This window comes from Girardinichthys multiradiatus, chromosome 7 (genome assembly GCF_021462225.1).
Source record: "Girardinichthys multiradiatus isolate DD_20200921_A chromosome 7, DD_fGirMul_XY1, whole genome shotgun sequence".
Classification (NCBI taxonomy): Eukaryota; Metazoa; Chordata; class Actinopteri; order Cyprinodontiformes; family Goodeidae; genus Girardinichthys; species Girardinichthys multiradiatus.
Window position 1 is genome coordinate 4,590,631 of NC_061800.1, and position 18,604 is coordinate 4,609,234.

An 18,604-nucleotide genomic window follows, 5' to 3' on the forward strand; every position below is an offset into this window, starting at 1 on the left:
CTCCATGAGGATGGTATGAGGGTCCGACGTCCACAAACGGGGGTTGTGTTTACAGCCCAACACCGTGCAGGACACTTGGCATTTGCCAGAGAACATCACGATTGGCAAATTCGCCACTGGCGCCCTGTGCTCTTCACAGATGAAAGCAGGTTCACACTGAGCACATGACAAATGTGACAGAGTCTGGAGACACCGTGGAGAGCGATCTGCTGCCTGCAACATCCTTCAGCATGACCGGCTTGGCAGTGGGTCAGTAATGGTGTGGGGTGGCATTTCTTTGGAGGGCCACACAGCCCTCCATGTGCTCACCAGAGTTAGCCTGACTGCCATTAGGTACCGAGATGAGATCCTCAGACCCCTTGTGAGACCATATGCTGGTGCGGTCGACCCTGGGTTCCTCCTAATGCAGGACAATGCTAGACCTCATGTGGCTGGAGTGTGTCAGCAGTTCCTGCAAGATGAAGACATTGAAGCTATGGACTGGCCCGCCCGTTCCCCAGACCTGAAGCCGATTGAGCACATACATCTGGGACATCATGTCTCACTCCATCCACCAACGTCACGTTGCACCACAGACTGTCCAGGTGTTGACGGATGCTTTAGTCCAGGTCTGAGAGGAGATCTCTTGTAATGTTTTTATTGAATGACTTCAAGAAATCAGCAGCACTTGTAGTATTTATAATGCCTTTCTAATCTGACCAAGGTATTTTGGGTTGTGATCTTAAAGAGGGTAATGCATAAGTCAAAATGTGCTTTTTTACTTTTCTGTGATAAACTGATGGCAGATGAAATGTCCTGCTATTATGAAGCTTTCCTAACATTGGACATTTCTTCATGGCTATTTCAGGTTGACTAATGGTCCTCTTTATTTCTCCCATAAAAATATGTTGAAAATTGAACTTTTTAGACAAAGCGTCCAGTCTAAATTATTCTAAACAGAGATGTTGAAAGTCAAACTTGTTAGACGATTTGGTCATCCCTAACAACTTTTCAACCACACTGAGAAATCAGAAGACATCTTTATGTAGACACATTTTCACCTTTTCTTTTTCTTCCATATTTTCACATTGTTTAGATCAATGTGATTCAGTCTTTTCAATGATTTTCTGTTAAATTGTGCTTGGAGCCCAGTGAACATTTTCCGATGAAAATGCTGTATATCAAAACCATCCCAGTGAGAAATAGACCTGATTTCAACTTAAACTACAAGTAGACCTCATTTAGACATCAGTTAATGATACTGTATGTTTGTTCTTAGCCACGATTTAGAGCTATATGTTTAGTCAAATTTTGCCAGTAAAATTGCCTGGTCTAAAAGCGGTCTGAATGTCTAACCTAATTCCATCCTTTTTCAGTTTTATTGTTGCAGCAGTAATTTCAATGTGTGGAAAATACTCTGTATTTTTATTTTTGGATGAAACGTTAGACAACATTGGTAAATATGATGAAGTATTTCCATTTTTACTCTGTATGGAAACATACATTTTACTCAAAATGTTTTAAACAAACAAGATGCTCAGGCTGTGCATGGACAGGAAGACATGTCCCTGATATTAGTTTGTCGCCAAAAGTGTCACTTGTGCAGCAAGAATTAAACACCAAGCAAAAGCACCACAAACATAATGTCATCACAGTAGTCATAAAAACTAGTTTAATATGTGCTAAAAGGTCTTGGGCCTATGTAATATTTGCACCAACATCAATGGTATTTTGCCTTAAAGCTCAGTCAGAAAAGTACAATGCTGATAACTGAAGGGTCACAAGATCAAGGCTGACTGCTGTCACTTCCTTTTTTTGCTCTTGTTAGTATAGGCTAAAACCGGTCTGCATTTGGACTTTGAGAAAACTTTAGTCAAAAACATCACATTTAACCAAAAATCTAATAAACTTTAACCAGATGTCCATCAACCATTTAGAAAATGTTTAGCAAGTCTTTCAAAAATAAAAATGCTTGCTGGGATGTCTAAACGGTCCATGGTTGTCTAGACTCGAAGTGTTATATTTATTTGAAAGTAAATGATTTTTCAACATCTGAAATCGGTCTTTAGCCAAAATTAACTAGCAAAAAAGAAAAAAAAGAGGCAGGTGCTGCACTCAAACTCAGAACCGAATCTTTACCAGGTCAGCTACATGTCAGCATACCTAACGTTGCAAAAAGTAATAAAAAGAGCTTTTCTTGTATATCAGGCACAATTTTACACAGCCGGAATGTTTCCCAACAAATTAGATGTAAATGTGTGTTGCTTACTTTTGCTATTTCTTTAGTTTTTGCTCTCAATATTTCCTTGTCTTTGATATTAATTGTGAAAGTGCAATATCACCACAAAAAAGAGAATGGAATTCATTCATACCAAATTAAATAAAATCAGGGCCATTGCTTAGTGGACATATATCACAGAGTTTTATTTTTTATTTGTAACAAGAACAGTCTTTTTGGAATGAGAACATTACCATGGCAGGAGCACATGAAAACCGCGTATGGATGCCCAGCTCAACTGATTAGCACAATATTCCTCTAACTGAGAGGTCCTGAGTATAATCTTAGTCCAACTCACATTACAAATTACCTTTAATATTTCTTAATCTTGGCATAAAGATGTTTTACTTTAGACCTCGTCTAAAGATCTAAAAACCCAACTTAGACATGTCCAGATTTTAGCCTAGACTTCTTATGGTAATTTGAAATATTGTTTAAGAGTATTTTCAACCGAAAAATGCTGACTGGGTCATTTCTTATTTGCCATTTTGCAGTGTTTGTTTCACCCACAAGCAGCCATGGCCATTCCAAAGAAAAGGAAGTGACATGAAGCTCCTCTGTTTTCTAAGTGTAATGTGTGATGCCCTTTTCCGCATGGTCAGCACCACATGCATCTTCATTAAGAATGCCACCACACACCAAGTAGCTAACTTGCTTCTCTTGTTCTACCCACTCCTTCCTCACTCTTTCCTCCGGTCGCTCTCCAATGTTAAACAGATGCAAGATGTTCTGAACCAAGTAAGCCTCAGCCCAGCGCTCTCTGCATGCTGTGTTGTGTCTGTGTCAGCAGACTGCATGCACATTCTGTCCACTAACATGAAATAAGCTTGTCTTATCCACCACAGATGGTCCAGTCCCTGTCACAGGGGAGTAGGCCACTGTACATGGGGACATTTTTTGAGTTCAATGCTACTGTCCATCTGCCCCTGGACGGGGTGTTATTGTACACCTCAACCCAAGGGACATATTGTGCTGTTTGTGCTTTCTGTTATTTAGTTTTTTTCATACTAATAATCTTAAATCATACTTTTAGTTCATCAAGGTGTTTAAATCAATCAAAGGACAACAGCTTGAAGTGAAAACTCCACCACATGCTGGTGGAGTTTTCACTTTAGAGGTATTGTGTCAGTACATGCTACAATGATGAGGTTACCTCAAGAATTCAGTTAATATCTCCTCTTTTACTTTTTTCCCTTCAGCCGATTGACTATGATGGCTTCCAGCTCTTTATGGCCACTTACCTGGAAAACGATATTCCAGAGGAGCTCTGTCAGCATCTGTTCACCTCGTTCAAGAGCAAGACGGGCCGCTGCTCTCCAGATCAGCCTCGGGCAGGATCCAGCTTACTGGGTACACTGATGTTTCTGTAACTTCTACATCCTTGCAATGAAAACCAACTTGATGTACTTGATTGTATCCACGTTCTATTCTTGTACATGTATAGACAAACCATAAGTAAATTCATCTGTTAAAGCCAGAGCAAATTTTTTCCACCCCAGATTTCTGGGATAGCTACAACAGGGTAAAGAAGCAGTTTCTTATATAAGGGATTCTGAAATTTCATGGGAATCTTCCAGTTGTTGCATTTGCAGCATGGTCGCCTCTCTACATTCATGATTACACATTTCCTTTTAACGTAACTGAGAAGTATCACACTCTTTCACAATGTTTCTCCATGTGTGAATAATCTCTCTCACTGTCTGACTGCAGGATGTCAGATACTTTGTTTCTCATGTGTGATTTCTTTAGATAGCAACATAACGTAGTGCTTTTTGAGATCTTCTTGCCTACTTTGTGTTGTCTGATAGGTTCTGTTTGAGGGACTTTTTGGATTTTACAGGTCTGACAGAAATCAGGCCAAGTTGAGGCTAGTAAAATTAAGTCAAAGATGTGTGATTGATCACAGTTAATTCATGAAGATACATACAAGGGTAGCATTTATATTTCCACATATGGAAACTTTGGTTTGAATAGCATTTTCCCCTAATAAAAGAAACTGCACTTTCATAATCATGCAGATATTTTTGTCTGATATTAAAACTTGTCTGAGGATCTGAAACATATAAGTGTAATAAAAAGGCAAAAACAAAGGAAATCATAATCTTTTTTACAGCAATGTATTCCTGTATATCATTTCAATTTTCACATTACTCATTTAACAGAAGAGGTTTACAGTGTTTTGGATGGCTGTGCACCTCCATATTTTGGGAACTTGTATGTGTGAGGTAAAGCAGGAAGATCAGGAGGTCGGAGTCTCTATGGAGGTTTGTTTGCACAGGCATCTGTATGGCTGAATTAAACCCAAGATGCTACAAATGTTGCAAACAAACATGACATTTAAAAAGCGTGTAGAAAAAAGCATTTATGATGACGTTTAATCACATTTGTGCATTGAGACTTTGTTTCCAGAAGGATTTCTTATTGAGCTATTCCTGCTGAATAAGCAGTATTATCTTATCAGTAGCAATGCCTACTGTGTAGGAATAGAGCCAGCTAAATTCTTAATGAGTTTATAGATGAGGGTGTTGTTTCGAGCTATCCCACTGAGCAATTTACCTGATTTCATTGCTGAAACTACACGTAGACCTCTTTTAGTACTTCTATACGTAGCCCAGATTTAGACCTCTAAATTTAGTTTAGGTATACACCAAGCAAAACTGACTGGTCTAAACTTGTTATAGCTTTAAGTTATTTAAAAAACCATAAGAGGTACGGAAAAGGTCTGGAACTAAACTGTTGACCTGTACAGGCAATGCATTACTCTCTCTATGTGACTTGAGACTGAGTTCAGTTTGCTTTCAGAAGAAAAATTGTCAGTTGTACAGCATGGATCATAACTCCAAAGCAGATTCAGTGAGCAATAGACCTGATATCAATGTCCAGCCTATACGTAGACCTCATTTAGACATGACTCAATGTCACGTTTATAAGTAGCCCTTATTTAGAACCAAAGTATTTAGTCTAGGTTTAGACCAAGCAATACCCTCTAGTCTAAAAGTGAATACATAGAATGAGCAGTTTTTATCTATCCATCAATCCATGATCTATACCCGCTGGGCCCAATAGGGTCACAGGGAGACTAGTGCCTATCTATCTCCATTGTGTACACCCAGGACAGGTCACCAGTCCATCACAGGGCAACACAGAACAAACATGCACACAGTAGTTTTTAGGATATTAATAATGTGCACAGTGATATAACATTAACAATAAATTTACGATACATTGTGTTGCCCTACTGTTAATAATGCAAAGATGCCAGAAAGCATAAACTGAAATTGACAACTTCATTTGATTCAGTAAGAATGAATTGTATCCTTTTTCCCAAGCAGAACATCATCCTCACACATCAGTGCTCTCTCAATGACTGTGCTTGTTAGTAACAGAGAGGAGAGACTGTGCTTCAGAATATCTCACATTCATTTTTAATTGTTAAAAATTCACAACAATAAAACCATGATGGATACTCATTAAGTGTCATGTACAGTATTCTAGAGGTTCTGAGTGCAAGACCAGCTACCCAGTGAGCAACAGATTTGATTTTAATGTTCCATCAATGATACATCTATTCATAGCCACTTCCGGTCAAAAGTTTGGACACACTATTTCATTCAATTGAATAAGAAAGTGTGTCCAAATTTTTAACAGGTAGTGGATTTCATCGGATTTAGACCAAGAAAACAGTCTGTTTAAATTTGGTCTAAGTTTGGACTTTAAATTGCAAATTTATAAGGTCAGACAACAAAGTCTGTGAACCATGTAAAAATGAACACATCTTTTAGTTTCTATATTGTGATAATAATGTGTGGAAAATATTCGAGACGGTAAATAAATTTGCATATTTACATATCTACTCTGTACTGATGGATTGAAACACATATTTTAATCTAAAGTGCTGTTAAACAATCAGAATGTGAACCGATAACTAGATGCTTACTGGATATGTTCACAGACCAATTTCAGTTTGTTGCCATGATAAAAATGTGACTTTTGCAGCAAGAACCAAAACATCTAAGCAGGACTAAACAGAGAATGCAACAGTGACATGATGTTGCCAGGTGAAGTGTAGGAAAAGGAATGTCTTTTGCAACATGTTTACCTGTGGTTTTGACCTGGAATTAGGTCCATCCATCTTCTTATCTGCTCTGACCCGCTTTGCTGTGACCACTGAAGAGAAACATCTCCATAGCATGATTCTTCCACCATCCTATTTTACTGTGGGGATGATGTGTTCTGATTGATGTCCGATACTAGTTCCACCCAAACACAGAGCATTTTGTATGTAGACCAAAAAGTTAAATTTTAGTCCGTTCTTACTAGAATTCCTTTTTCTGTATGTTTGCTGTATCACCTACAGCTGTGGCAAATATTAAACAGGATTTCATTCTGAAATGTTTTACTTCTTGCCACATCTCCATAAAGTCAAAATGTGTGGAGTACTCAACAGACAGTTGTCCTGCCAACAGATACTCTCACCTGAGCTGTGGACATCTGGAGGTCCTCCAGAGTTATCATGAGCCTCTTGGCTAATCTGATTAATGCTCTCCTTGCCTACCCTGTCAGCTTAGATGTATCTGCCAGCTGGTCCAGCTTCATTCAATGTTCAGATAAAGAACTGAACAGAACTCTATGAGATGCTCCAAGCTTAGGATATTGTTTTAGAACCTAAACCTACTCTAAACTTATTTACAACTTTCTCCCTGAGCTGTCTGCTGTGTCCCTTTGTCTTTATGATGCTGCTTGTTCACTGACTTCTTTTTTATATTGTTTTGCCTTTATTTATTCAGGTTAAGTTCTCTGAGGCCTTTGCAGAACAGCTGCATTATACGGAGATTAAATTGCACAACTCTATTTACTAATTATGTGCCTACTGAAGGCAATCGTTTGCACTGAAATTTATTTAGGGGCATTTAAGCAGCCCCTTTTATACCCCTAAATGCATACCACACTGTAGATTTGTATCTGTAAATTGGTCAAAAATCGATGTTTTGTTTTACTTCTACTTCACAGTTAAGCACTAAGTTTGTGGTTGTAACATGACAAAATGTGAAAAGGTGCAGCAGGTATATCTACTTTTGTAAAGCACTATAGATAAGTACTGACTCATAAATTTGGGTTTTATCACCAAAAACTGATCGGGGGCGTTGCGGTGACCAGGGCAGAAGCACATATGAGGACAGACAAGTCTGTGTAAACCTTCTGACTCTGTGTTTCCACACGGGTCCTGCGTAGGCCTGAGCTCCAGTCTGCTGTTCCCTGCAGAGCAGCTGAGGACACAGATGGACAGCTGAATTAGAAAATATTTCTGTCAGAAAATGTCCCTTTGTTTTACTTTAGGTAGTGTGTAACTGAAGATCCAAATGTGGCTTGAATACTTTCATTTTGTCCCAGGAGGCCCAAATGGAAGGGAAGCCATTTTTTGTTCATCTAATTTTACACACATTCTGCAGCACCATGTTTCCTTTGGAGTAGCACGGTGTGTTGGAACCCAAAATGTCCGCAAGAGGCAGATTAATAAAGAATTGAACAACTGTTTTGTTGATGAAAGTCATTTCTCAGATCTTAGCAAATAAATATCACAAGTTTGTCATCTGTAACCAAAACATCGTAAGTGGTCTGGTGTAAATGCCCATCCACCACAGAGCTGTTGTTGGAGCATGAGAAGGATCTACATTCCTTTAAAGGAAGTGATTATAATATGGCAGCTGATCCGACATTGATAGTTCAGGAGTAACTCCAGTTATTCGGCTCAGGTGTAAGGAATAATATAAACTGGTGAGGGACTTCAGCTGGTTTCTGCTGCTTCAGTATCTGTTCAGATTTGGGTTCTTAAAAAGACGACGACTGACAGAGTCAATGCTGACACCTCTTGGTCATCTTGTAGAAGTCATCTTTCCTTCTTATGACATCCATGGATCCAGTTTGTTCTAGATCCCATAAAAATATAATTAGAATATTTTTCACATTAGTTTAGTCTTTTATCTATATGTCATAATATTGAAACATTTGTCTATGTATATTTGGTTATTAATGTCTATATTTTGTATTTGTTTTGTTGTACTGCTGTCATTCAGTGTGCTTTTTGAAATAGCCTCTCATTATCCACCACAAGAAAGAAGAATCTAATAGGATCTTATAAAGCATATAATATTTGTAACAGGCATCTGAACAGCCATATATGAATGGTCCAAAATTAGGCTTTTTCTTTGGTGCTTCCACGCGAGCTGTTGCAGGGTAGTTTCAGTGAGCAGACTAACCCTGACAGAAACCTTCATATTCTTTGTTGCTCATCACATCTGCCGCTGTTTTTCTTCTCTCCTTGAATCAATGACTGACCACAGATGCCCGTTCCATTGATGCAGGCATCTCTATTCAGACTGAAGTGGCCTGTGCCCCCATAACAGGTACCACAAAAAGCCACTAGCTTGTATCGCCACGGTGACATCGGCTGAACGGGACAAGAGTCCTGCCGCCTCTGACCTCATGCCTCCTTGGTGGTTGTGTGCTCTTGTTGTGTGTATGTGAGCTCTTGGTACAGTGCCATACAAATATATTTATACCCAATGAACTTTTTCCCATTTTGTAGGGTTAAAACCACACACTCCAACGTATTTTATTAGGATTTTATGTGATAGACCAACAGAAGGTAGCACATAATTGTGAAGTGGAAGGAACATGCTACATGGTTTTCAAAATAATTACAAATAAAATGTGTGGCATATTTTGGTTTTCAGTCCCCCTAAATCAATAGTTTGTTGAGCCACCTGTTGAGTTATGTCTCTACCAGTGTGAATATAGAACTCAGCCTCAGCATTAGTTGCTTTGAACATAACTTTGTACCAGAAAATAATATATATTCTCATCTCATCTGAACAGAGAACCCTTGGCCACATGTTTGCTGTATCCCCAAAATTACCGGTCACAAACGGGAAGTCTTAAATCCTTCTGTCTGCAATGGTTTTATTTTTCCCACTCTTCCATAACGGCCAGGTTTGTGGAGTACCCGACTATGTCAAGAATCTACCACCTGAGCTGTTGATCCTTGCAGCTCATCCAGAGTTACCACAGGCCTCTTGGCTGCTTTTCCAAAAAAAGCTCTCTTTGTCAGTTTTGGTGAATGAACATGCTTTGGTAGGTCTGCAGGTGGTCTATCCTCTCTCCATGTTCAGACGAAGGATTGAACAGAACTCTGTGAGATGTTCAAAGCTTTGGATATTGTTTTAGAACCTAACTCTGCTTTAAACGTCTTCACAACTTTTTCCCTGACCTGTCTGCTCTGTTCCTTTGTCTTCATGCTAGTGTTTGTTCTCTAATGTTCAATGACAAACCTCTGAGAGCAGAAACAGAACACCTAGATTGATACTGACACAGATGGACTTATGTAGGAGTATTACATTAAATAGGGCTTAAAACATATGTATGACATTTTCATTATATATGTTTATAATTTTCCTTCCACTCCAAAATATTCCACTTCATGGTGGTCTGACGCATTAATTCAGTTAACTTAAAAATAGCCAACTCACAAAACAAATTTTATTTTATGGCTTTTTCACAAATAAATCCAAATTACATACATATAGTAAAGTTAATTTATTCCAGAAAGATTCCAAATTAAGTACATAAACTCCAAACTGATCGTAGTTATGAAGCAATTGTCTTCATTATTCAAATTTGTAAAAAAGCTTTCCATCTTTTTTTTTTTTTTTTTTTTTGCCCTGTGGGGTGTGCTCCAGGAGTATGGAATCGGGGGCCTTTTACTGGGGGCCATCCGGTCCCTGTACGAGCGGAGCAGGAGTTTGGTTCGCATTGCCGGCACTAAGTCGGAACTGTTCCCGGTGCATGTTGGACTCCGGCAGGGCTGCCCTTTGTCACCGGTCCTGTTCATAACTTTTATGGACAGGATTTCTAGCCAAGGGCCGGAGGGGGTCTGGTTTGGGGACCAGAGAATTTCGTCTCTTCTTTTTGCAGATGACTTGGTCTAGCCAAGACCTACAGGACGCACTGGAGCGGTTCGCAGCCGAGTGTGAAGCGGCAGGGATGAAAATCAGCTCCTCCAAGTCCGAGGCCATGGTTCTCGACCGGAAAAGGGTGGCTTGTCCTCTTCAGGTTGGAGGGGAGTTCCTGCCTGAAGTGGAGGAGTTTAAGTATCTCGGGGTCTTGTTCATGAGTGAGGGAAGAATGGAGCGGGAGATCGACAGACGGATCAGTGCGGCTGCCACAGTAATGGGGCCGCTGTGCCGGTCCGTTGTGGTGAAGAGAGAGCTGAGCCGAAAAGCGAAGCTCTCGATTTACCGGTCGGTCTACGTTCCTACCCTCACCTATGGCCATGAACTTTGGGTCATGACCGAAAGAACGAGATCCCAGATACAAGCGGCTGAAATTAGCTTCCTCCGTAGGGTGGCCGGGCACACCCTTAGAGATAGGGTGAGGAGCTCGGCCATCCGGGAGGGGCTCGGAGTAGAGCTGCTGCTCCTCCACATCGAGAGGAGCCAGTTGAGGTGGCTTGGGCATCTATACCGGATGCCTCCTTCCTCGGGAGGTGTTCCAGGCACGTCCCACCGGGAGGAGGCCCAGGGGACGACCTAGGACATGCTGGAGGGACTATGTCTCTCGGCTGGCCTGGGAACGCCTTGGGCTCCACCCGGAGGAGCTGGAGGAGGTGTCTGGGGAGAGAGACGTCTGGGCGTCTCTGCCGAGTCTGCTGCCCCCGCGACCCGGTCCCAGATAAAGCGGAAGACGATGAATACGAGTATGAGTACGAGCTTTCCACTACGGAAACCCAGAAGATTTTGTTGAGTCACTGACTTCACTCCTCCTGAACAAACATGTAGCAACAGTAAATAGCCAGTTGTATGATGTTATTAACTTTGCAGCAATCCCTCATACTGAGCATTAATGTAACGACAGTGGACAGGAGATCCCCCCTTTTAAAGGAAAGAATCCTCAACTAGAACCTCGCTTTGTGTGATCAGCCACAGGCTGCAACTGACTGGGATTTAAAAAAAAAAAAAAACAGAGAAGACACACACAAGCAAACAAAAGCACTTAAGCACTAGTCCAGGGGTACTTTTTATTTTAAAGAAAAGTAAAGACATAATAGCAGAAGTAGCTCCTTCAGTGGCTTCATCTCAGAGCGAAACACAACTAAACATATAGGGTCTAAGGCAATAGTAAAATCCATGGTATGAAAAACAGAGTACATAACAGAGTTAGTCACTGTAATAACACCTTCAATTGTAGTTTCTAGGAGAGAAAGAGGATTAAACACAGAACGACAGAGTCATGTATATCATCTATAAAAAGAAACGTGAAGGTTTTGGCAATGATAGCTGAGCTGATAGGTCCCCTCCAGGAACAGAAAGCCCATGTCAGGTGTAGCTTCTATAGAGAAAAAAAACAGAGAAAGAGAGAGAACATAAAATTAATAGTAGCAGTCAATGCAGATGATGAATAATTGTAGAGTAGTAAGAGGACGTATAGCAGAATGAAGAAAAGTGATCAGCATGTCCTCCATGAAATCCCAATAAAATACAATGAAGTTTGTGACAGTAATGTGACGAAACATGAGAAGGGGGTATGAATACTTTTGCAAGGCACTGTATTTTGCCTTTCGAACAGTGGGTGGCACTGTAGCAGTGATGTTTTGTAAGTGGTCTGGTTATAACACAGTGTTTTTCCTGCTTCCTTCTCCCTACATGCTTCTGTAGCTGCTGTTATGAAGTTGAATATTTATGTGTTTTGCTCCTCGGAAATAAGCCCCCCCCAAAAAGCCTATCATCTTTTATATTTACCTTCATGTCTGACACAATCAGGGATAAATGGGAAGAGCATCCTGTCTGCGATGGGCCGACACACCCCGGAGCACTCCAGTGTGATGAGTGCAGCAGGCTCAGGAGCTACCACTTCCCCTTGCTCATCCTGCTCCTCCTCACAGCATTCAAGAACCGCGGCCCACGCACCTGGGGTGCCCCATCAATCACCATGCACGCAGGACAAATCTTCAGAGGCAGGTAGCAACGCCCTGTTGCCCAATGCTGGTTCTGCTAAATCTCAAGTGTCCCCAAAGCTCTCATCCGGTGAGTATGGCTACCAGGTGTTTCTTCCCCCTTTAACACACATAGGAACCTGAGAGACAGCCCATTCTTAATTCATAGGTTTTAATATAATGTCTGCCAACCCTTTGTATCTCTAACACCATCAACTATCTAAGTAGGTTTAGGAGAGTGTTTGTATTACCTTTTGATCAGTCTTGCAGGAGAGCATTTCTACAGTCACACACTGATGTCGACTGAGAAGCCATTGCTTGCAGTATCCGCTCCAACCCATCCCACAGGTGTTTAGGTCACTGAGCTCCTGAGAGTGACCCATTCTTTCACATATGTTTATACAAGCAGAAGATACTGTGGTTATGAAAGTGATTAGAATACCTGAAATTTCTGATTTGGATGGGATAATGAGTACTTTTGGAAATATTGTGTGGTTTACTCTGTGTTGTTACCAAATAAGAAGTTTTGAACAACAGTCAGTTTGAAAGTCAGATTTTTTAAAAACTGCAACTTACCTATCCCTGTACAGGTCTTCTGTTTCTATACCGGGGTTCTCTATATCTGGCACTGTATTGCAAATTGTAATGCAACAGGCTAAATTCTTTGCAAAGTTTGTCAGAAGAATAATTCCAAAAACAGTCACTTCTTTAACTCATAAGAAATGTTCTGCTTGTTAAAGACTTTACAGCAGACGGCTGATGATGAGCTTGACTTCTCTTATTTAGCCATTCTCTCCGGTCTGATGCCCTATTATTGTGTGGCATTACTTGCCCCTTCCAGTACTATGAAAAGTGTAATGCCGGCCTTTTCTCCACAGCTCTGTTTTGTCTCTACTTGCTATACTGGGATTACACCTCTCTAAAACTGTCAAACTAATGCCTATATGTGTAATTTACTGGTGCTTTTGCTCTATGCGGCTCATTAATTTAAGTAAAGGGACCACATCGTTGCACAGACAGTTATGGGTGCTCTGAACAGCTTTAAAGAATTGTTTTGTGCACCAACAGAGAGGAGCCATTTGGAAAAGCATCTATCCTTGGGGAGAAGCCCATCGCCTCAGAAAGGCTCCCCACAGACGTCACCCCAGGTGGTCTTTCTCAAGGACATCGTCTGCTACCTTTCGCTATTGGAAAGGGGGACTCCAGAGGACAAGCTGGAGTGTGAGTGACAGGGGTGGGCAAAGTGCAATTAATTTGCAGTCAACAACACACCCATGATATTCTATTTGTATGCAGGGAACATACTCATGTCACTAGCTCTGTTGGCTTTGTACTCAGAAACTCCAGATGAGATGAACATCACAGCTGTGAATTTTAGTATATAACTCTTAAAATCCTAATATTTAGGCTAACATTAGTGTTAGCATGCTAGTGGCGTGTCCTGTTTGCAATCGGAAGCCTCATTTTCCCTGCTGGAAAAACAAGAACTCCCCTTAAAGTCAATATTCCTGCTTGGTGAGTCAGAAGCTACAGGCAGCCCTGTGATCAGGGACCTGCTTAGCCCTAAACTAAACATGCAATATTTCAATTAAATGAACAATGTAGTTTGATTTTTGTAGAGAATGGATCTGTAAATCTTTCTGGTATATAAAGATAAAAGGGTCTTGCACATCTGTCTTATCAAAAGGAAGGCATGCAAATGTTTTTTAATGTATTCTTAGCAAAAGGAGTGGGATATCGGTTGCTCTTTCTACAAAAAGGCTTGCTTTGTTTGTCCAGGTTTTAAGAATGGATGTGGCCAAGTCCGCTTTTGAGTAACTGGATGTTTGTAGTCCTATTTTCTTCCAAGTTTAAAGTAAAAAAGCCTGTTTAAGCTAAAGCTAAAATGTTTTTATTTAAAAATATTTTACTTATACTATATGTACTTCGATAGGCATCAGATCTGTCAGAAATTCACTGTAAAATTATTTTTAAGGATCTGTTTGTATCTACTGCCTATTCTGATGCAGAATTTCTGAATTTTGTCAATCTCTCTATTTGATCTTTTGTCCACAGAAGTTTACAGTTCCAAATTAATTGTGTTCAAGTTTATTCAAGCATACTTGCTCCCAAATTATGTTTTTTAATAATGGGCACTGAAAATAATCACTTGTTAATTTTGCCGCACAATATTGCACATTGAAGAAATCATACTCACTAGCCACTTCATTAGGTACTCCTTCAAGCATTAGCTTGGACCTTCATTTGCATCAAGAGCTGCCTTCACTCATCCTGGCAAAGATTCAATACTGTGTTTTAAACACTCCTCAGACATTTTGGTTTATTTTGACATGGTAGCAAGCTGCAGATTGGTCTGCTGCACATTCTAGATTTGTTTTATGTTGCTGGGATCCATTTTGAACTAGTGATGGGGAACACCAAACACCTGTGTGTTAGCATGTCACTGATGCAGGTGGATCTGGTACAGCTTTCATACTACACCTACAATATATACAGGTCCTTCTCAAAATATTAGCATATTGTGATAAATTTCATTATTTTCCATAATGTCATGATGAAAATGTAACATTCATATATTTTAGATTCATTGCACACTAACTGAAATATTTCAGGTCTTTTATTGTCTTAATACGGATGATTTTGGCATACAGCTCATGAAAACCCAAAATTCCTATCTCACAAAATTAACATATCATTAAAAGGGTCTCTACATGAGCTATGAACCTAATCATCTGAATCAACGAGTTAACTCTAAACACCTGCAAAAGATTCCTGAGGCCTTTAAAACTCCCTGCCTGGTTCATCACTCAAAACCCCAATCATGGGTAAGACTGCCGACCTGACTGCTGTCCAGAAGGCCACTATTGACACCCTCAAGCAAGAGGGTAAGACACAGAAAGAAATTTCTGAACGAATAGGCTGTTCCCAGAGTGCTGTATCAAGGCACCTCAGTGGGAAGTCTGTGGGAAGGAAAAAGTGTGGCAGAAAACGCTGCACAACGAGCAGAGGTGACCGGACTCTGAGGAAGATTGTGGAGAAGGGCCGATTCCAGACCTTGGGGGACCTGCAGAAGCAGTGGACTGAGTCTGGAATAGAAACATCCAGAGCCACCGTGCATAGGCGTGTGCAGGAAATGGGCTACAGGTGCCGCATTCCCCAGGTCAAGCCACTTTTGAACCAGAAACAGCGGCAGAAGCACCTGACCTGGGCTACAGAGAAGCAGCACTGGACTGTTGCTCAGTGGTCCAAAGTACTTTTTTTGGATGAAAGCAAATTCTGCATGCCATTCTGAAATCAAGGTGCCAGAGTCTGGAGGAAGACTGGGGAGAAGGAAATGCCAAAATGCCAGAAGTCCAGTGTCAAGTACCCACAGTCAGTGATGGTCTGGGGTGCCGTGTCAGCTGCTGGTGTTGGTCCACTGTGTTTTATCAAGGGCATGGTCAATGCAGCTAGCTATCAGGAGATTTTGGAGCACTTCATGCTTCCATCTGCTGAAAAGCTTTATGGAGATGAAGATTTCATTTTTCAGCACGACCTGGCACCTGCTCACAGTGCCACAACCACTGGTAAATGGTTTACTGACCATGGTATCACTGTGCTCAATTGGCCTGCCAACTCTCCTGACCTGAACCCCATAGAGAATATGTGGGATATTGTGAAGAGAACGTTGAGAGACTCAAGACCCAACATTCTGGATGAGCTAAAGGCCGCTATCGAAGCATCCTGGGCCTCCATAAGACCTCAGCAGTGCCACAGGCTGATTGCCTCCATGCCACGCCGCATTGAAGCAGTCATTTCTGCAAAAGAATTCCCGACCAAGTATTGAGTGCATAACTGTACATGATTATTTGAAGGTTGACGTTTTTTGTATTAAAAACACTTTTCTTTTATTGGTCGGATGAAATATGCTAATTTTGTGAGTTAGGAATTTTGGGTTTTCATGAGCTGTATGCCAAAATCATTCGTATTAAGACAATAAAAGACCTGGAATATTTCAGTTAGTGTGCAATGAATCTAAAATACATGAATGTTAAATTTTCATCATGACATTATGGAAAATAATTAACTTTATCACGATATGCTAATATTTTAAGAAGGACCTGTTTTGCAATTCTGAGAAAGTTGTCAGCCATATTTTATCTCATTGATGGTGAATCAGAGAGATGAAGCACTGCAATAACACTTATTCAGAGTCATTTTGTTTTTCCTGATCGTAGGAGAGAAGTGTATGACTAAAGACTTCATGTAGAGATGAAATGACTTTTTTCTAAATCATCCACACAGCTGCCACTTACTGAACATATTTTATTTCTAAGACCATTTGTTGTAAAAACAAGATATGGTGTGCTTCAACATCCCAATAGAAGTGATGCTAGCTGTGAACTTCAGTGAGTATTCTTCAGCGTGTTAATGCTTAAATGTACCGAGTTGCTTCCATGTGGTCGGCTGACCTGCTGCAATTTACCATGTGTACCTAATAAAGTGGCCAGTGAATATGTCAAATGTTTCATCACTGAGGAGAGACTGCATAAGATAACCAGTTTCAAGAAAAGTGATGTAGCTGCACAACAACACAGTCCTAATTTTCCTACTTGGCTAGCTGTCCTGCATTGACAAAGGGATGGATGGATGGATGGATGGATGGATGGATGGATGGATGGATGGATGGTCGGACGGACGGACAGACGGATGGACGGATGAATGGATGGATGAACAGAGTGTCATAAATGATTTTTTTGTATAAATAATAATGAATGAAACCCAGTAGCATGCCAGATCAGTTAACTGTTCCTTCTTCCCCAGAGGATCAGCTAACACCTCCCTCATGGGGCAGGTCAGTGAAATGCTTAAGCCCTGCTGAATCCAACTGACTTTTGTCTGAGGCCATATCACAAGGCTACTTTCTGGTCCCTGCTGCAGAAGCAACACTATCCAAACCCTTACAGGAGAGAAATATCCAATACTGTAATGGGATCTCTGTTCTCTTTTTTCCCCCAGTCATGTTCCGACTGTATGACACAGATGGCAACGGAGTCCTGGACAGCTCAGTGAGTGTTTACTCTTCACTTTTCTTTGTCTTTGTGTTATGTCTATATTTCTGCCCTCTGCACCCTGTAGATCCAGGAATAGAAACCTGAACACTATGTGAACTCTGTATGTTTAAATAAGATCATTTGTAATGGATCTGCTCAGTTTAAAGTGAGCCACGTGTTGAAGTGATTACATAAACAGAGGGAAATATTACACACAGACTGTTTCGGCTATAAAATTATCGCCGTCCCAGTATCTATCTTGAAACATGGCAAAGAAGTCTTTCATCTGTTTGTCCTGATTTATGCTCTCTGTTTCCCCAGGAGCTTGATCGCATCATCAATCAAATGGTGCACGTGGCCGAATATTTGGAGTGGGATTCAACAGAGCTGCGACCGGTCAGTAAACACACCTTCCACTGCAGCCACATCTAACACAGAACCCGGCTCTGTTTGTTTCTGTTATCTATGAATGTCAGCAGAAGCCTCAAGTGATGCATTACAAGTAGGCATAGGCCCATATGAGCTTCTGATGGTATGAAAGCCTTCCGTAAAATATCATGGTTTCTTGATATGTCTGCATTTAGAGACAGCTAGTTTCTTTTAAAACAAAAAAGCAATAAATATTACATACATGCTTCTAAAATATTATGGATTATTGCAGATATAATAATGTCGTGAATTAAATTTAAATGAGAGTGATGCAAGTAAGCTGTTTTATAGAATCATTACAACTAATTAAAAACATATTTAAAAAATCAGGAATTAAATACTACCTCAGCTACAAGTAGTCAAAGTTTAGGTCAGTGTCAGCTTCGAACACAGGGTAATTTTAAAAGTTGAATATAGCAGAAGCATTTACATGCTTGTGCAGAATAGCATCACTTATGGTCGCTCTGCTCCACATGGAGCGAAACCTCTTCTTAGCTGCCTATTCATCCAGGGTCGGTTAGCTAGCCTGCACTCTGCTTAATAGACATGATGCTCTAGACTTAGTATAACTATCAAAAGAGCAATTACCTTCAGAACATTACATTTTTACCCATTCTTCTTTTTAAAATACCTCATGTTCTGTCAGATTGGATAGTGAACATCAGTTTTTAGGTCTAGACTTGTCTGCACTTTGACTGATCTAGCACATTTATATGCTTTGATTTAAACCATTCCATTGCAGCTTTGCTGTATGTCCGGAGTTATTGTCCTGCAAGAAAGTGACCCTACACCCAGGTTTTTTGCAGCCTTTGACAGGTTTTCATCTAAGATAACCCTATATTTGACTCCATTCATCTTTCCATTAATTCCTATCAAGCGTCCATGTCCTTGCTAAAC

The 18,604-nt window shown here is 40.5% G+C and overlaps 1 protein-coding gene across 1 annotated transcript in view; it reads left to right on the forward strand.

Annotated features, from left to right (window-relative positions):
- Nucleotides 1-18,604, forward strand: part of LOC124871248 (diacylglycerol kinase gamma) — a 183,215-nt gene that overhangs the window by 53,778 nt on the left and 110,833 nt on the right. The window contains exons 4-9 of the mRNA XM_047370405.1: nt 2,975-2,995; nt 3,457-3,607; nt 12,073-12,336; nt 13,314-13,466; nt 17,244-17,293; nt 17,600-17,674. Of these exons, the coding sequence (XP_047226361.1) occupies nt 2,975-2,995; nt 3,457-3,607; nt 12,073-12,336; nt 13,314-13,466; nt 17,244-17,293; nt 17,600-17,674 (714 nt within the window). The remainder of the gene's footprint in view (nt 1-2,974; nt 2,996-3,456; nt 3,608-12,072; nt 12,337-13,313; nt 13,467-17,243; nt 17,294-17,599; nt 17,675-18,604) is intronic.